Genomic DNA, 21,583 nt, shown 5'->3' on the forward strand with positions numbered 1-21,583 from the left:
AATCAATCTTTCTTTTATAAATCTAATGGTATTGATAGGAATAAAACATCTCAAAGGAGATATGTTCCAAAATGCTTTAGATGAAATAAACCTGGTCATTTTGCTAAAGACTGTTATATTAGGAATAAATCAGAGAATAAAGGAAAATCTGGAAATAATTATTATTCCAATATCATACTGGCAAGGACAGAAATGTCAAACTATTCATTAGAAATTGGTAAAGCCAAAGACAGCTCAAACCCTGAAAGAGAGTTTGATGTAGCATTAGCTCCTTATGCTAATGGAGATAATACTTGGACAGTTCTACAAGGATTTATTGCAGATGTGCCTTGTGAAATCTTACTTAGCACTAGTGCACATATTTCACTCATTTCTTATAGTATGTTTAATAAAATTACAAATCTAATTCCAAATGATATTTTAATTTTAAGTTATCCAATTAAACTGAAGGGTATATTTGAATCAGAAATTTCAGCTGATAAGCAAAATGCTTTTTATCTCAATTCCTTGTTTTCCTTTGAAAGTTTGTCATCCATTAATAGTTCTTCCAGAATCCTCTAATCCAAATGTATAAGTGATATTTGGAATTGATTTTCTGAAACGTCACACTTTTTATATGTAATTTTGTTAATGGTACAGTGTCCGTGTGTAGACTAGCATACTGTTTGGGCAGGACATCAGGTGACAATGGAAAATTAGAGCAGTCTCCTAAAGTTTTTAAACACCATGATGATAATGATGTCCAAGCTCAGAAAGATGATCCCATACTCAAAACTCTTTATGAAGCAGTATTGAAGGGTGAAACTCAACTGAATACATTTTTAAACCTGGAAAACTGATATTGAGATAAAAATGGATTACTCTTATCTAGACAAATGGAAGAAGGAAGGTTGAAAGTGAAAATATTGGCACCAACTCAAATGATTCCTTGGATTATGTACATTTTCCATGATTCTGACTTGGCAGGACACCAAGGATTTTCTAGAACTTGGGAAAGAATCAAGGATCGTTACATCTGAAAAGGTATGAAGAGTGACATATGTCAAATCATGTCATAAGTGCCAAATAAGATCCCCTTTCAGAGGAAAAGCTCCACTACAACCATTTCCAATCCCTACTAGACCTTTTCAGGCTGTTGCTATTGATGTAGTAAGTCCACTGCCAACTACTAAAAAAGGCAATAAGTATATTCCAATAGCCACAGACATGCTAACTAGATTTCCTGAAGCAGTCTCAATGAAGGATCAAACTGCAAATACTATTGCAAGAAAGTTCTTGAATATGATAATTTGTAGATATGGAACTCCTCAGACCTTACTTTCAGATCAAAGAGCAAATTTTACATCTGAACTGTTATTACAATTATGTAAATTACTCAATGTTAGGAAGATTTTTACTATACCTTACCACCCACAGTGTTATGGTATGTGTGAAAGGCTGAATAAAAATATAAAGCAAATACTCTCCGATCTGGTAAACACTAAAATGAATGATTGGGACTCATATCTTTCTCAGTCATTATTTTCATGTAGATCTGCTTTTCATTCAGCTATCAAAGAAAAGCCATCTTTTGCTTTATATGGCTTTGATCCAATCTTTCCTAACGAACTTGTTTCAGTCATTCCTAATACAGGATACAATGACATAAATGAGTATTTGGAAACAGTAGTAGATAAATTTTCCACTACTCACAGATTAGTAGGTGAAATAAGTAAATTAAGTTCACAGAAAATTAGACAGTATATAAATCGTTTTAGAAAGTATAAATCATTTGCATTAGGAGATTTAGTATTGTCAGATGATAAATCTAGTATAAAAAGGGTTGGAAAATTGGGTAGGAAAGCTTCAGGTTTGTTAGATGTAAGATAAATTAAAAAAAAAAAAAAATTTCAGAGAAAGATGAAACTGATGAAATTGTTTATGTTAGTACATTATTAGTTTTGGTTTCATAATATGTATTGTCAGCACTTGTGATATGCACGTCATTGATGTTATTTTGTCAAAATGAAATGTGAAGCATTTAAAAAAAAAAATTATATATATAATTGATTTGGTTGTGTTACTTTCAGAAATTTTATTGTGGTTTAAAATTATTAAGTGTTGTGTTTTGTAAAGACATTCTCGTAACGCTAACGGAGACACATCAGTCATTATAGATAACTTCTTGCTTACCACTTTCATGGAGTGCGAAGGTTCGCTGAGGAGTTTGATGGGTGATTGACATTGACGGAAACAACAAGAGAGGGTTCGGTATCGAAGTAACGGAGGATAAACAAGGGAGAGCTAATGGAAGTTTATTTCATTAGCTCTCCCGCAGATGGAGAAATTTTGTTCCTCCGTCTGCATGAGGAACATCCTCATTTGATTTATTATCAAATGAGGATTGATAATAAATAAATAAATAATCCTCCTGTTTATAACAATTGGTAACAGAGATGAAATCTCTTTATAACACTGGACTGGTTTGCCAAAGGTGGCTGTGAGTGCTTTGTCAGTGAATAAGTTAAAGAAGGGTATGATAGGTGTTGTGTGAATAAAGAATCTCCTGCAATAAGCCTTCTCACTCCATGGAGATAATTGTATCATAATAATATTATAATAACCTGACATTAGTGGCATTCAGGAATGTGCAAAGGATAGCAGGAGAAACATCCATGGGAAGATGTGATGATATTGGAGCCATGATAGATAATTTTATTAGAGAAAAATTCAATATGAAGTTGGTTAATGAAGTAAACTTTTCATGTAGTACTATCATAATATTCTATACACCCCCTAAGGGTACATATCAGAAATTTAATGACATGAAGTCACTTATGATCAGATACATCTTTAGAAATAAATTTTCTGTACAAAGTTAAAAACGTCATACAGTGACAAAATGGCTCAGCCAGATTAGTAAAAACTGTATTATTCTCTCATCTTCTTCTATGTAGATATGTATAGCCTGAATATAAGTAACGTGGGGACACTCCACTAGAAGACGACATATGGTGAGACAAGTGTTATAAAGTTCACAATTAGATGGATAATCTGCCCTCAGATAAGTATGTGAGATGACAGTCTTTTGCAAAGCCTAGCAACAGCAACTTCCTCTCTTTTGTTGCTATGTAGGCTGGACTGCCAATGCAATTCACAGTTAATCTCATGCAGTGCTTCCCATTATCAATTAATTTTGTTTCTATTTACTATTTGTAGTTCATATATAGCAGTGACAAAGAGTATGTGGAAAAACTACAAGCAGACCCAGTATTGCATCTGGAGTCTCATTTCCCTTGATTCCAATTTGGCTGAGAATCCAGCACAACAGAATATAAAATTAAAGGTCTTCTTAGAAACAATAACTGCAGAATGTCATATGGGATACTGGATTATACATAAGAAAATAGATAGCTTGCAAAGAACTAACTAAGTAAGTCTGTATAAATCATATATTTTTTGATAGCAGTTTTCAAATGCAATCAAACAAGTTATTTTTTGTAATTAAAAATTTGGACAAATGTTAAGACAACTGTTTTTAGTTAGATACTGTGTTTGGCAGTACAACAAACAGTTTTCCTTGAGTCTATGCAGCAGAGTTTCTGCGGGAGGGGACATGTTTCATTATATAGTGCTATTTTTATCCCAGTTTCTCTAATTGCACTATTTGTTGACAAATATATTACACAGACTGCAAATGTGTCTGTACCTTATTCAGTGATACAATAAAACTATTTGTTTTTCTTGCATCTGCAGTATAGTGGCTGTTGGGGAGGGCATGTTGTTCACTATATAGGGACAGCTGCTTCCAGTCTTCGAACAGCATACACACAGGGAGTTAAAATTGAAAGTGAAAGATATAAAAAAAAAGAAATACACATAACAAGCACAATAAATTGTATTGTGGGTTGACAGAGTAGCAAGATGATCTGCTATTCTGTCAACCCACACATATATTCCTGCCACGCCACATTTTGCAAACAAATCCCTTTCCATCTATTCATAATTTTTTTTTTTTTTTTAAATTATGTCCATCATAAATGCAAATATGAACATTTAGAGTTTATAGGATCATATATTCTTTACTCCACTCCAAGATACTTATAACACAAGCACACATATAATATTACAGATGTAAATATTCTTAATCCATTTTACAGTACTGAAAATATTTTTATAAATGCCTATTTTTTCTCTTCCTTATATTTGCTATTCTTTACATCTTTTAGTAAGTCAGGTACAGTAACTAATGATCAAATATATCATTCTCTTTAATTATTGATTTTTAATATATTACCTCTCCCCCACTATGCAGGATTAGTTACAATTGAAGAAACTGTCACAAAAAGTAGTGTGTCCAGCAACCTACTACTTGGAATGAAAGTGTCAGGTGCTGCGGTAATTTCGTTCATTTTGCCAGATGGTTAGGTTTGTGGTGAGACAGCTAGAATCGCCCCAACAATCGCCACAACTTCTTTAGCTGGCACAATGAGAGGCTGTATGATGTAGTGCAAACCAAGGAGGTGGTTTGCACTTCCCCATAAAAAAAAAGTCTCAGATCCCCTAAAGACCTTTTGCATGACCCTAGGGTATACTTTGAGGAAACACCGCTGTAGAGAATAGGGTGCAAAGTATTTTCAACCTCTTCTTAGATGATGAATACATGCAAGGAGTGTAAGATTTCTATCAAATACAAATCTGAAGAACTTGGCCTCTATTGCTACTGGGATAACAGTTTGTCCCATCCAAACAAAAACATCTATCCATACAAAAGTGTATGGACAGATTTTTCTGCTGAAAATTTGAACCCAATATAGTCTCTTCTGTTACAATACATGTTTGTAACTGTGCAAATCTGTTCATATGCAGTAGATAAACAGGAGGATAAAATCAACAAAAATGCAAAATCATGTTTTTGCATCACATGGGACTTTTCATGAGGTGACTATGCTTTGCTACTGAGTAATATGTTGCCACCCAGTTAAATTAAGTGACCCACAGAGAAATACACAACAAACATTTCACTTCTCTCTCTCTTTTTTCCCAGCACACTCATGTGTTGCTTAATAAGTGTGTATCATGCTGTTCTCCCAAGTTTGTGTCCTTTTCTTAATAAAAATTTTTACAGCAACCCAAACATGAATAAGCATCCTGGTTACAAGAAACTAAAGTCATAAATATTAAAGAGAAACTTGAAATAATAAAATGTTTTGAAAGAAACAAGAGATATGAGAGCTACAGGCCTAAAAGAATCCACTTTTTGCATCACTAGAGACAATGCTACAAAACAGAAATTTACTTTATTTATAATAAAGAAACTTAATGTATTAGAAATTAAGATGCTTAAAACTGTGGGAGCATTTTTACTGAGTTTATTATTGATTTTTTTTGTGTGTGTATCACTTACAAGATTGTAGTGGTTTGGGGGGCACTCTGCCCCAACCACATTTTTTTTATGGAAGCCCTGTTATTTTTACTGAGTAAAATTCCATAACATGGTAATTTGTAGGAACACATTGTTACAGGAGAAATGACTGTTTGATCAAATGAAACATTGAAGTTGTCTTTTAATGACCCTTATGCTACAAGAATGACAGAATACTGTAAAGTCATCAACACAAACTATCTACTGGATGATGTTCTGTGAGTGAGTTTGTTTTGACAGTAAAGTGTTACACTCATGACAAAACCTTGGAGAATATCCTCTTCTTGGCAGTATAGCCAGGATAATGTGCTGCAGAATCAGACTCGGAAAATTTGGCCAGAGAAAACGTTTTTCATGAAAACAGGAAGATAACGCCTGAGAATAAGATTCTTTTAGTATAAGTTTTTACCATATCAAAGAAAACTGAAACCAGATATTACAGTTGAAAAGGTTCAAGAAAACATCACTGTTTGTTCATGTATGAATAGGGAATTATATACAACATACTTAAATCTATTAGATGAAAGTGAACCAGGTTGTTCTGTTTTGTGATAACTGCTATGTGTCAGATGGTTCACACACCTAATCTTAAAAAGACGTTTGCTTATGAATTACCAAAACTGTTAATTTGGTCTTCCTCTGTGTCCATTAGTTTGCCTCTCTACAGGCGAACTAATGGACACAGTTTGCCAATGAATATAGGTCAAGGTATGTCTAAGTTGGTGTCCCAACCATCTTGGTTGACATTTCTGAAATGTTTCTGTTGGGAGTCTTTGCTGGTTTTCTTCAAGAATTACAATATTAGGATTGTGATCTTCCCACGTATATCCTAGTAATGTTCGAAGGCCTGTTCTACAAAAGTTATTGATGATATTAACTGCTTGCTGAGTAGTGATGTTCCACATCTAGGCCCCACATGCAAATTATGGCTTGACTGGTGGTTTTGTACAGACAAATTTTGGTATTTGTGGTGACAAGACTGGATTTCAAAATATTAATTACTTTTATGAAACTGAAGAGCTTTGTGTTTTCTTTTCACTATGTCTGAGTATCAATATAGGAACCAAGGTACTGAAAATAATTTTCTTCAAGAATGTGGTCGTTTAGCTAATATTTCCTTCTGTTCTCCAGGACTTTAGCAGAAGTAAAACTAAAGTCCTAGGAACAGAAGGAAATATTAGGCTAAACGACCACATTCTTGAAGAAAATGATTTTCAATACCCTGGTTCCTATATTGATACTCAGACATAGTGAAAAGAAAACACAAAGCTCTTTACATAAATTATATAAGTGGTTCTGGGTAATCTGAATGTTAGAATCACTCAATACAACATCACCTGCAAAACAGAGACTGCTTATGTGGGTTTGTTTTGCCGAATCTTCGAGAGTTATTCTGTACTCATTTCCTGTGAGTCTGACTAGATAACCAAGAGCAATAATGAAATGATATGGTACCAAAGAGTCTCCCTGAAGGATTCCAATCGAAACAGGAAAGCTCTTGATTGTTTTTCTATTAACCATTACCCTTGCATGCTGGTTTCGATACAGTTCTGCTATTGCTTTAATTATAATATTCAAGGGCATGCTATAATAAGCGAGAATTTTGAACATCCTTTGTCTATTGATTGAATCAAAGGCTTTTGAGAAATCTATGAAGTTTAAGATCAAGGGATGGTTTTTATCTCTTGCTGCTCCTAAGATAGTGGATGTGTTCAACAGTGCTTCTGTTTAACAAGAAACCTGCTTAATTTTTGAGTACAAGAGGTGTTACATATGGTTTGATTCAGTTTAGAAGCATCTTGTTATAGATTTTCAGTGTGGTAAGAAGTAGTGTGACTCCTCTGTAATTTTCTGGGTTTGTTGCATATCGATATTATTAGGCCTCCTCTCCAGTGTGACGGAATGTTGGATGTAGCTAGAGCTGTATTACAGATATTTAACATTTGTTTCCAAAACTCTTCTCCTCCATATTTAACAGCTTCTACTGTTATACCATCTAATCCATGTGCTTTCTCATTCTTTCGGGCTTTTGGTGTAGTTTCAAATTCTTGCATCATAAAATTTTTACAAGTAATGGGAAGTTCTTTTTGGATTATTATTTCTGGTAAGGCATCTATAGTGAAGTTAAATGATAAATTATTCAATGGTTTTTCAAAGTGGTTCTTCCAAAGTAAGAGTTCTTCACTTTCATCTGTAGGTATCTGCTATTTTTAGCTTTTTATTATTAGTCTTTTGGACTTCCTCTCTTTGGTGCATAAGGAATTAGCTACCTAGTACATTTCTCTAGTTTTATGGGTATTTTAACAGAGTTCTAGTTTTTGACAGATAACCTGGAGATGGTTTTCCTTGTCATTTTGAAAAGCCACATATACTTCAATCATTCAGTTTTTTTAACTGAGTATGTAGATTGTGTACCCTCTGATTCCTGTATTGCTGCTTAATGTCATTGCATTTCTTTACCAATCCTTTTTTTGCTGCAACTTCATGGATAGATTATACAATATGAGCAAAGCTCTGGATGGTTCTTCAGATATTGAGCATTCATTAGTTTGTTTTAGTGCTTTTTTATAATGAATTGTATTGTATATAATGAGTTTTATTGTATCTTAGGATAAGCTAGGTCATTGCAGTAATATAGGGGTCCGACAGGGATGTCCCCTCTCAGCAACTCTTTTTAATATCTACTTAAATGAAATAATAATAAAATGGAGTAAAAATTTACATCAAGGAATTAAACTTTCACCTACAGCTAACTTAAACACTCTCCTCTTTGCAGACGACCAAATAATAATTACAAATTCTGAAGATAACTTACAGAAAGCTATTTTAAACCTAAATGAGATATCCAAAGATTATGGTATGATAATATCAACGGAAAAATCAAAAACTATGGCCTTTAAAGGACAAGATCCAGCAAGAACTAAAATAGTATTAGATAACAAGATCTTAGAACAGGTGAATTCATTTAACTACCTAGGATATATGATCACTTATGAAAATGAAAAAGATATAAACATAAAAATTGCAAAATATTTAAAAATAACAGGAGTAATTAACTCTATATTTAAACCAAACCTAGTTCAAAAACAAACCAGGCTAAAAGTATACAATACATTAGCCTTACCGGTCTTAATGTATGGAAGTCTGGACAATAAAACAAAAAGACAAACAAAGATTAACAACAGCAGAAATGAAGTTTATGAGAAAAACTGCAAAGTATACCCTATTTGATCACAAAAGAAACGAAGATATTATGAAAGAATTAAACCAAGAACCGGTAATTGTAAAAATTAAAAAATATAAACATAGATGGATGGAACACGTTCAAAGAATGAAAACAGAAAGATTACCAAAACAAGCCTTAAAGTACAAGCCATTAGGAAAAAGAAAACCAGGACGTCCTCTTAAACGATGACTTCCAAGGCCGGAACAGGCCATACTAGGCCTAAATCCTTGATACGTATGATGATGATGATGATTGCAGTAATATTTGTTACTCTTGTTTTAGGTTTAAAAGCACTGACCTGAAGTTTTATATATGCACTTAAAAAGAAAACATAAACAGACAAAAAAAAACGATATGGTGTGATATACAGCATTTCTGTGATCAGATGTGCTTGGTGATCAAACAATGAAAGTGTATTATCCAGGAGTGAATATTTTGACATAATTTAAGCAATATGGGCGTAAGTAGAAGATATGACTGTGTTGGTCAGGATGAATGATCTGAAGAGATATAAGTATGGCATGAGAGAAGACAGAAAATTGCTCGAGTAAAACAAAAATAAAGAGCAATATAATGAAGACTGGGAGTTTGTTGTCATTGTATAGCACGACTAAGCTGAGGTAGCGAGCTGTGATTGTGAATGATTATTTTGAGTATAAGGAATTGACAGGAATGATCCTAGTAAATGCTGAAGAGTACTGTGAAGAAAGAAAAGCGAAAAAGTATGGAAATATAGTTGGGGATTTGGTTTGAGATTCAACACTCTAGCTTCCTATTTGAATCAGTGATATATTTTAAGAGTTCCCAAAATACTCATCAACCTGGTAGTCACTAATGTGTGTTATTAATGCCAGAACAATCAGGAATAATGGCAAGAAGTTCTTCGCACCAGAAGATATAGCAAATTCAAAAACTGTAGGCATTAGTGAGACCTAGCCAATAGAGGAGGATATTGTTACAGGTATATGTGGTGGACTGAGTTTATTCAGAGAGGACAGAGAAGAAAAGCAGAGGAATACTGCTAATGATTACAGAAAAATTAAATCCAACTTGTGTAGAAATCTCTCATGGTGGTTGTATAAGTAATACAAGAAATGGGTAGGAGACTGTATGGTGTGAGATAGCAGTTAATGGGACAAAATACATAATTGGATGCCGTAGATAACTGTATCGTTTGAAGAAGACTGTGAATTGCATAGACAGATAAACTTTATAAATATAAGGACTACCATCATTATGAATGATTTCATTTATGGGGATCTAAATGACTTGAGGGACAGTAATTGATGAACAGCAATACACAGATGGTTGCAGTCAAACTACAAGATGGAACCATAACCAGAGGGGGAGAGAGATGCTATAGCAAAAAGAATTGAAGAATTTTACTCAGTATTATATCAGGATGATGAATTAAATGAAGAAGAAGACAACTACGACACAGCTGAAGTACCACAGATTCCACCAGAAGTTATGTGGAGCATCCAAAGCTTGCTAAATGGAAAAGCTGCAGGTGAGGAGTTATAGCTGAACATCTAAAAGCAGGTGGAGAAATGATCTACAAACTCATAGCAAAACTATTTACTTTATGACTGAAGAAAAATGATGTACCAAGAACATGGAAGAAGGCTATCCTAATTCTGATACATAAAACGAGGTGAGTGAGAAGACTTGATGAAGTACTGACCCATCAGCCTACTATCAGTAGTTTACAAAGTGTTTACAAAGTCTTAGCTCATAGGCTTTGTACAACTCTAGACCTAGCATAACCAAAAGAACAAGCAGGCTTTCGAAGTGGCTTTAGTGCAATGGACCATATTCAAGTTGCAGCAGATTATTGAAATGTGCAATGAATATCAGTTACCATTATGTTTTGGTTTTATTGATTATGAGAAAGCCTTTAATTCAGTAAAAACTTGTGCAATACTTAAAACATTACGAAACCAACAAGTGGGGGAGCCATAATATCAGGACCATCAAATCAGCATACACCACCAATGCACAGCAGCAATTCATTTCAATGGAAACATCTTTACTGTGGAAATACAGAGAGGTATATAAGACAGGATCACACAATATCACCAAAATTATTCACAGCATACGTAGAAAAAATATTCAAACTTCTTGACTGGGAAGATCTGAAGATAAATGGAAGATATTTAAGCCATTTACACTTTACAGATGACATAATTATCTTTCCTTCAACTGTGCATGAATTAGACTCGTATTCATGAACTCCAAATTGCTAGCAAAACAGCTGGCCTAAAGATAAATTAGACCCAAGTTATGTTCATTAGCTATGTCCAACCAGAAATAATAAAAATCAATAATGAGTAAATTAAACACGTAGATCATTAGATATACTTAGGACAACAGATATCATCATGAAATTCCTGATATGTACCCTCAAGGGGTGTACAGGATATTATGATAGTACTAGATGAAAAATTTACATCATTACTAACTTCCTATCTACAATTTTCTTCCAAATCAATCTGTTACATGTCAAGACTCCAACATTGTCAGATCTTATATTTCTATCTTCTAAGGCACTTTTTACTATATCAATCCACCTATCTTGGTCTTCCTCTAGGTATTTTTTCCTGCCAACCTGGCAGAGAACACTTGTTTTGCTAATCTTTCCTGTCCTATTCTGTTTAAGTGACCATACCACTTGAGATTAGCTGCTAACACATTTCTGGATGCTAACAATGTCAAGTTCTTTCCTAATATCCTCATTTTTAATATGATATTGCCATTGATGCCATCTGTTCATACCCCTAATCTTTCTCAGTACTTTCATATTGATCTGCAGTCTCCAGTCTTTGGTCAAGTGTTTTACTTCTAATCCAGCTCTCAGAACCATAAGTTAAAATTGGTTTGAACACTGTCTTGTATACAGCTAATTTAATGTTTTGATGCACAATGCTTGGGTGGAAAGCATTTAGAAAAATACATTCCATATTCAAAAGCCAACTACCATTATGCCTAAAGAGAGAAGTTTTTAACCAATATATTCTTCCTATATTGACATATGGCTGTGAAACATGGACACTAAATGCAAAGAAAATTCAAACAACACAATTTAGTATGGAAAGATGTATGCTTGGTATCACAAGACTGGATCACAAAAGGAATACATGGATAATAAACTAAACCAAAGTCTGACATCATAAGAAGAGTGAAACATCTGAAGTGGTAATGGGCTGGGTATAATGCTCAAAGACAAGATCAACGATGGACAGAAGTGCTGAACTGAATTTCATGAGAGGATAAAGGACCACGATGCTGACCTAAATCACAGTGGATTGATGATTGACATGGGAAAGGAGAGCCATGGATAGGCAGTTTTGAGTAATCTTGGAAAGGCCTTCATCCAGCAATGGATCGACAATGGCTGATGACGACGAGACTTAAGGGAGGAGAAAAGCATGCAAGACAAGAAAGCAAACTGATAAAATTACTCAGGTCTAACTACCTCAAGCAGTATTTGATGGAAAGGACTCACAGTACAAAAATAATCAATCTAGTAATAACATATCAATCTGTCCATAAATTACGCTTGAACATGACCATGCAGTTTTATCTTGAGTGGTGACAATGTAAGCAAAGAGATCTGACTAAAGAGGGATACATATATGGATCTATACAGCAAGTGATTATATTAAATGAGAAGGCAGCTTGATGTAGTGCCCTGGCCTGAGAAACTGCATGGTAGAAGAATCAAGGATGCATGGGAATTAGTTAAAGGATAACTGAAGGAAGCCATACCTGACTGCATTCCCAGAGATAGGAAAATTAATTACATGGGAGCTAAATGGATAAATAACACTTTTAAATGAGAACATAAAAAGAGAATGTTGTGGATCTTATATTGTGAGAATAGTGATGACAAGGCATAAAGCACTTTTACAGTGACAGCCTTTAAGAGAGCAACAGCCATGGTGAGGAAAGTGAATTCAGATTACAAAAAGAAGTTAGCTAAGCACACTAAAGGAAACCCTAGAGAATTTTATTACTGTGTAGCAAGACCATGGAATAATAACCTAACTGAATGCAGTGAGCAGAAGAGTGTCAGCTTAACAAGAGATAGTTGAATTTGTTTACAGTTTAGCAAGGTTCAGGGCAGACTCTGGAGGATTGGAAGGAAATTGATGAAAGAATAGAGGTAGAAAAGCAGCACATGAATAGGATATCAACAGAGGTGATGAAGAAATGTGTTAAGAGTCTAGCAATGCCCCTGTTGTTCGACTTTGGTCTCTGCACATACAAGATTCTTCATGAAAAGAGATTGGAAAAGATAATTCTATTGTACAAGGGATGAAGGTAAGAGTGATGCAGTGAATTACAGACCAATTAGTATCTTAGTATGGTCATCAAGGTACTGGAAAGATTTATTAGGAATCATATCCAAAGTTGGTAGACAGCACTAGGATCTTCTAGTGTTAATGGTAGGAGAATAGATATACCACAATAGTTATGGATGTTGTCAATGCAACAGTAAGAGGATACTACAGTGGAGGTTCTTATACTAACTCAAATGGGTATGCAAAATGAACTAGGAACATGGATTGAAGAGTGGCTGACCAACAGGTATCACAAAATAATGTATGGCAGTGCTGAGTCCATGAGGAGGATGGTGACCAGTGTGCACCATAAGATTCTGTACAGAGACCACTGTTGTTTACCTTGTGAGAGTAGTCTTTTGTAGTACATGATTTTCTCTATTGAGAATGAAACCACTACCCAAACTTGAGCCTAATCATGCTACTAAATAACCAATAGGTTTATAATCACATAGGAAACCAGGTTCTCTCTCTCTCTGCAGAAGATATGTTCATCATCATCATCATCAAATTCCTGCCATGTACCCTCAAGGGGTGTACAGGATATGACAGTACTACATGAAAAAATTACATCATTACTAACTTCCTATCTACAATTTTCCTCCAAATCAGTCTGTTACTTGTCAAGACTCCAACATTATCAGATCTTATATTTCTATCGTCTAAGGCACTTTGTACCGTATCAATCCACCTATATCTTGGTCTTCCTCTGGGTCGTTTTCCTGCCAACCTGGCAGAGAACACTTGTTTTGCTAATCTTTCCTCTCCCATTCTATTTAAGTGACCATACCATCTGAGATTAGCTCTGCTAACGCATTCCTGGATGCTGACAATGTCAAGTTCTTTCCTAATATCCTCATTTTTAATATGATATTGCCATTGATGCCATCTGTTCACGCCTCTAATCTTTCTCAGGACTCTCATATCTGCGGTCTCTAGTCTTTGGTCAAGTGTTTTACTTCTGACCCAGCTCTCAAATCCATAAGTTAAAATTGGTTTGAACACAGTCTTGTATACAGCTAATTTAGTGTTCCGACTAATTTCTTTCTTATTCCATATGAATTTATTCAATTGACTTCCCACGATACCAGCTTTGCTGATTCTGTTGTCTATTTCTATATTTAGTTTACCATCTTCAGTAAAAATTGTGCCTAAGTAGCTGAAATGTTTTACTTGTTCCACAGGTTCTCCATTCACAACACAGTTGACATTTATAATGATTCTGCCTATTTTCATTGTCTTTGTCTTTTTATTGCTGACCTTCATACCATATCTATTACAACAGCTATTCAATTTAGTCAGAGAATCTTGCAGACTTGTAGCGGATTTATTTAGAAGTATAACATCATCCGCATAAAGCAAAGAGCTGACATTAACATCTCCAATTTTGATATCAGGTTTAATACCACATTCCTTCATAATGTGATCCATATAGATAATGAATAACAGAGGGGATAATGTACATCCTTGTCTCACACCAGATTTAACATTAAACCATCTTCCTGTACTTCCTTCAATTCTAACTGCTGACTCACAACTCAAATAAAGACTAAGTATTGCTTGATATAATGCCCCATTGACACCATATAAATGCAGCGTATTGAATAGCTTCTCTCTTGGCACCTTGTCATATGCCTTTTCCAAATCGACAAAACTTAAATACAGATCTTTGTTATATTCCCATGCTTTCTCGACTATTTGTCGTAAAGTGAAGATCTGATCCTGACAGCCTCTATTTGGCCTGAATCCAGCTTGTTCTTCACCAAGCTTTTCTTCCGGAATTCTTCTCAACCGTTTCTCAAGTATACTTGCATAGATCTTGCCAGCAACACTCAGTAGGGAAATACCTCTGTAATTCTCACATTCGGTTTTATTTCCCTTTTTATATATGGGTACTATGAGAGCTCTACTCCAATCATCGGGAATTCGTCCCTCTGTCCAGGCTTTCTGAACTATGCAGTGCAGCCACTGTAAGACTCTTATACCACCATACTTCAGCATTTCTGGTCGAATATCATCTACTCCTGCTGCCTTTCCACATTTCAAGCCTTTGATGGCTTTTTCTACTTCAAGTATGGATATGTATTCCTGACTGCATGCCTGGTCAGTGTTTTTTATAACTGTGCTGTCATCACTGCTTGTTTCATTTAGCAGTTTTTCAAAGTAATTACTCCATACTTCAAGGGTATCTTTTTCTCCTGTTTTCATTTCACCTTTATCATCTCTAATTCCTTTTACAGCACTCTTTCCTCCATTCCTAAGCTTCTTCAACAACCTCCAGAATATTTTGCCACCTTCTTGATATTTATTTTCTATATTCTTGCCAAAGTCCTCCCATGACTTTTGTTTAGCTAGTTTTACACACTGTTTAGCTTTCTTACATTTGTCTCTGTATTCTGTAAGAGTAAAAGCTGACTTATTTGCCAGGAACTTTTGATATGCTTTCTTCTTTTCCTTCACTGCCTCTTTAACTTCCTGTGTCCACCAGGGAGTTCTGATTTTTTTTATCTTTGCACACAACCTCACCACATGCCTCTCTGGCAGAATCAATCAATGTTTCCTTCAGAGTTTGCCACTGAATCTCCAAGGTTTGATTCCTGTTCTCAAACTCTTTCATTTTCTTTTCAATAATATTTCTGTATTTTAGTCTACAGTTTACATCTGAGAGCTGCTCAACTTTTATTCGCTTTAAAACTTTCTTACATGTTATTCTTTTCAATATGAAATTCAATTTTATCCTGCTCAGGACTAAATAGTGATCACTTCCAATTTCAAATCCTCTGTACACTCTGGTGTCCTGCACCAAGGAGAAAACATCACTATCAACAATAACATAGTCAATGAGACTTTTCTTATTCCTAGCCTCTTCTCTCCATGTGAATTTGTGCACATTTTTATGTTGGAACATGGTGTTAGTAATAACAAGTCCATGTCCTGAGCAGAAATCCAACAGATATTTGCCATTATTATTAGCTTTGCTCTTTTCTCCAAATTTTCCCAAAATATTTTTGTATGTCTCACAATCATTTCCTACTCTACTATTTAGATCCCCAACAAGGACCAACTTTTCCTTTTTCATTGTGTCAGTTGCTTTTTCTAAAGCCTCAAAAAATTCCTCCACTTCTACCTTAGTAGAACCTTCTGTGGGACCATAGGCACAAATAAGTCTCATTGTCCAGTTCCCCATTCTCATATTTGCCCACATTACTCTACTTGAGACTGACTGCCATTCAAGAAGATTAGCCTCGTATTTTGTGTTGAATACTATGGCTACTCCTTCTTTTCCTTGATTGTTATTGCCTGAATATAACATTTTGTATTTATTGCTCAGAAAGATCTCACCAGTTTTGGTCTTTTTTGTTTCAGTCACCCCTATTATGTCGATCTGGTACTTATCTAATTCCTCAGCTAGCTCCATTTCTTTGCCATTCAGGCTTCTTACGTTGATAGTACCGATCTTTAACTCTGGTGATGTTGAGTTGGGGTTTGTTTTCAGATTTGTTCCAGTAGCTGACTTTTCGCTGTTCGCCCTGGTTCCCTGGCGAAAACAACGGGGGCCTTGTTTAACCGGGCGACGCCCCAGCCGGCATGAAATTTTGTCATGTTGTACCATCATTTTTTTATTTTGGTTTAACCAATAAGAATACAATTTGGTCGGCTAAATCCCAAATTGCCAGCCCATCCTCGTTCGTTCAGTATCCAAGTAGATACCCAACAGGGTGCACCACGAGAAGGTGAGGATTGGACATTAGGTCAGAAGACCTGGTCGGTTCTCCGCATTCCTTTAAAGGCTATGTGGAGGTCTCCTCTCAGTTATACAGCTTTGACCGAGTCTTTCATTCCCACACTACATGCCTGTACTATTTATTGAACTTTTGAAAGATAGATAGACATATATATATATATATATATATATGAGAGAGAGAGAGAGAAATAGATATATATATATGAGTATGAGTTCTATGAATCGGAACAAATAACCTTTCCTGAAAACCAATAGCAAAAAAATTATAAAAAGACAACAAAAATCTAATTCCCCAATGAAATCCATACAAAATTAAAAAACCTTCCATATTAACATCTGTGGTCTTACCACAAAGAAACAGTGTGCAACATCACTTACAGGCAAAGAAAGGAGAAAGCTGACAAAGATATGCTAAATAAAGGAAGTAAAGCGATGGAAGGCAAAAGTACCAAATCTCTAATGATTCACAGGACAGGTAAAACATGCAGAACCATAAATGTCAGTCTCCAGATTGTATAAAGGATTTGAATGAATACTTCTGTAAAAAAATAATTATGGTCCAGTGCATGCCACTCTACTCGCTAAGTTATGATTATATAACTTCATGCACACTAAACATTTTCTATCATGACTCAAGTAATCTCAAGTGCTTAAGATTTATGTATTATATTCCATAAACATGTCAAGCCCATCATTTTCTTTACACAGTAGATTTACAGTATAATAGGGAAATGGCACACAGGAAAGACTCCGTAATAATCATCATTGCCCGATATATATACACTCAACAGGTGTAAAAGATACTATGAAAGTACGATGTGATTAAGTTTACGTTATTACTAGCTTCCAATCAGTAATTTTCTTCCACATTTAATTTCTTATTTATCAGATCTCTAATACTGTCAATATATTATTATATCAGTCTTTTAAGGCATTACTAACTTCATCCATCTACCCATATCTTGGTCATCGTCTGGGATTTTTGCTGCCTAGTAGAAGACAAAAAGATCCTAGCATCACACACCTGTTTCAACAATGTTTCACACATTAAAAAAATAACAATTTTTGTTATCAAAATTTTTTTTTTTCAAAAAATAAAAAATTAAATAAATAATAAAATAATAAAAAATACCTCTACTTCTTGACCATCAACAATTGTATCTTCACTATCTTCATCTTTAGTGGGTGGGAGACGCACACGCCGAAATGGAAATTTGCTTTCTGGCTGCCAACTGAAATATATAAATATGTCAAAAAATTAAATGCTACAAAAATCAACTAAGTAAATCACCAACTTTGCAAAGGTGAATGAAATAACATTTCCATTTTTTTTTTATGTTGTTCCTCCCCACGAAAAGTTGTAAACCCATAATATATTAGTACCAAAGTGGGCAAGGATTTTTTCCCTCTTTTTTTTATTTATTTTGTACATAATCCAGATCCAGAAACCCTGCTTTAGAGATAAAACATAGAACTTTTTGAAGCTAATTGAGATCTCCAATAACCATGGCAGTGGTCTTGTTTAAAGATTAGAGATTTTTAATTAATATTAATCTTGTCGACTGTGCCATTGTAAAAAGAAAAGCATTTTTGATTATTTATTATGAGATTAATTATTAAATCTCTGTTTCTAACAAATTATTTTTAATTTCCGAGTGCTTGTATTTATTTATTTGCACAAGGGTTCACTCCGATTGGTGCAATGACTTTATTTTTTACTATTTCTTTCAGAATTCAAAAAAAATCACTGACTCAAGACCAAAATACAAAATAAACACATTTAATAAAACAAAACAATATATATATATATATACACTTCAAACAAATTTAGAAAACTATAACTAACTACAGAATTAATTGGATCTAAGGCCTTTTAAAAATAAACTTACACTTAAGACTAGACTAAAGACTTTGTTCGCACAATGACAAAATGTTCATAGTCAGTTTCTCTCTCTGTCAAGGCCCTTCTCCGAAGACATATTACTTTATTCTTCATTTTCATAGGATCCTTTCTCATCACTCATGTAGCACACATTAATTCTTCCTGACACAATTCTGTCTCCTTTCCAATAGAAATAATAGTTAGATTCGGCATCCTTATGACAGATGAAACTTCCTAATCAGAGTTTTCTCGAACATTCCTTTAGAACGTAAATAGCAATTTCTTCTTTTATTCACTAATGCTTATTGACAGTCTTAACTCTTCCACTTTAAAAAATTCACAGTTCTATGATTCCCTTTTCGGAATTATTATTACGGGCGACTCCAGGGAGTCCCTAAACATCATGTACACACAACTATATGACATTCTCACAGTATCTATCATACCTTGCCTTGAACTCACTCACCATCATAGCACCCACAACAGACTCTGGCAGCTTATTCCACTCATTTAGCACTCTAAAAGTAAAGAACCCAGCACTAACCATCTTGCTAACCACACTCTTGCCCAGCTTCCATAGGTGTCCCCTCTAGTTCTCCCACCACCAGTCCTGATCTCAAAAATATCCTCTGAATTAATCCTATAGAAGCCCTTTAGCAATTTGAATGTCTCAATCATATCTCCCCTTTTCTGCCTATCAACTAATTTCTGCAACCCACAAATCTTCAACCTGTTCTCATAAGGTTCATTCCATAGACCTGCTAACATCTTATTCACTCGCCTCTGGATCCTCTCCACCTCCTCCCCATCAAGAAGAAACCTAGGTGACCAAATCTGGACACAGTAGTCGAGATGAGGTCTTATCAAGGCTCAGTACAGAGGTACAATAACTTGCTTGTCTCTGCTCGTCAAAGTATTTTTCAACAACAAAGTGAGTTGATGAGCTGATTTAGCCACTTTTGCAATGTACCCCTTAAACTTCATCTCCCTATCCACCAACACTCCCAAGTCCCTGGCCTCATCAATCTCCTGGAGTACAGTTCCACCAATGTGGTATACTGATGCTAATCTTTTCACCTCAAAATGCATAACTTTACATTTTGTCACATTAAATTGACATCCATTCTCCTTAGCCCAGAACTCCAATCTATCCAAGTCTTCCTGCAAGATTGTGACATCTTCTGCATTCACTATTGCCCTACCTAACTTTGCATCATCAGCGAACAAATGACTTGTTCCTCTTAGATCCTCCCCTATATCGTTAATGAACAAATTAAACAGCAGTGGTCCAAGAACAGAACCCTGCGGTACACCACTAGTCACAGGCCGTCTTTTGGACTCTACTCCTGAATAAACTACTCTCTGATATCTCTGCATCAACTACCCGCCTAATCATCTCACCAATCCTATATCCATTCCCATATGTTGTAGTTTATGGATTAGAATTCCATGTTATCCTGTCAAATGCCTTAGCCAGGTCCAGCAGTATCACTGTAAACCCATTACCCTTATCCAGTTCAGCCGTCACTGTGTTATAAAACTTGAGCGAGTTACTGAGGCATGATCTACCCTTCACAAAGCCATGCTGTCCCCCGTACAGTATCTCATTTTCATCAATCCATTCCTGTATTTTTCCTTTGGCTACTTTCTCCAAGACCTTGACAACGACTCCTGATCGGTCGGTAATTTGCAACAGTAGTCTTGGATCCTCCTTTATGCAGTGGAACTATTTTCCCCTCTTTCCACACCTTCGGGACTAAACCAGACTCGAGACTCAGATTAAACAACATGGTCAAGGGCACTGATAATTCTTTAGCCGCTTCACGTAAGACCCGTGCCGGTATACCATCCAATCCCACAGATTTATTCACATTAAGGTTCTGTAATAGACTATTCACCTCCACTTCATTCATCACAATTCCCGTATAAACTAATGGTTCCTTCATTTTTTCAATGTCACCACCTGGATGATATACTCTTGCAAAGTGCTCGCCAAGTAATTCCACTATATCGACTGATTCAGTGACCTCCTTACCATCGTCATTCCTTAAAATCATTTTGCCGTGTACAGTTTTTTTTTTTTTTTTTGCTTGCAGCATATTGAAAGAACTGTTTGGGATTCTCTTTAGCTTGCATAGCTAGTTTCCTTTCATAATCCGCTTTTGCTTTTTTTTACCATACTTATTACCCTTCTGGTCTGCACTTTATACCATTTGTGTGCCTGCAGGTCACATTTCTCTTTAAATTCCCTCCACATTTGTTTCTTTTTTTTGCAGCTGAAGCTTAATGGTGTTATTCATCCATTTAACCCCTACTTGTTTTACTATTCAGACCCTAGGTATATAATCAGCCATAACCTCCTGTAAATGCTCCTTGACCACTTCCCATGCTCTATCGACATCCAGCCCCTGCAGTTTTACATGCGATGGCACTGATCCAAGCAATCTTCTATGCTTCTCAGCACGGTAATTCCACATATACCCTGTTTTAATCGTAAATTCCACACCTTTAGCCACCTCCCAGGTCGAGATCTTATGATCACTCTCACCAATAGGTGGCAACATGGTCATATTCATTACAGTCAAAATCTCCAATGCTATTACCAGGTCAAGCACTCTCAAACCCGTAGTAGTTTCAATTACATGCTGTCTCAGATAGTTATCCCTTAATAATTGAATAAAATCCATTTCCTTCCTCATATGTGTCCTCTTCTCCTTCCAATCAATGTTACCATAGTTGAAATCCCCCATAATAATTACCCTCCTTCCACTCATTTCATCAATTTGTTTATGCATACTATCTCCACCATCTATTCCTTCACCTGGTCTAAAGCAGCACCCAACTGTATATTTTGTTCTACCAGTCTCAATCTCACACCAAATAGCCTCAAATGAGCTCTTTGCACTTTCCTGCAATACAACATCAATTCTCCTTGGCTGCAGTTCATCAGCTATCATCAATAACACTCCTCCCACCATTTTAT

At 35.4% G+C, this 21,583-nt stretch overlaps 1 protein-coding gene across 4 annotated transcripts in view; it reads right to left on the bottom strand.

Moving 5' to 3' along the window:
• The window catches only part of LOC150095073 (fragile X messenger ribonucleoprotein 1 homolog B-like), a 467,885-nt gene that overhangs the window by 421,644 nt on the left and 24,658 nt on the right, over positions 1-21,583 (bottom strand). For all 4 annotated transcript variants that reach the window (XM_090411425.1, XM_090411423.1, XM_090411424.1 and 1 more), the window contains exon 3: positions 17,851-17,950. In XM_090411425.1, coding sequence (XP_090267551.1) covers positions 17,851-17,950 — 100 coding nt within the window. The remainder of the gene's footprint in view (positions 1-17,850; positions 17,951-21,583) is intronic.

This window comes from Typopeltis vanoorti, chromosome 21 (assembly GCF_054136105.1).
Source record: "Typopeltis vanoorti isolate ZY-2024b chromosome 21, IOZ_Tvanoo_1.0, whole genome shotgun sequence".
NCBI classification, from domain to species: domain Eukaryota; kingdom Metazoa; phylum Arthropoda; class Arachnida; order Uropygi; family Thelyphonidae; genus Typopeltis; species Typopeltis vanoorti.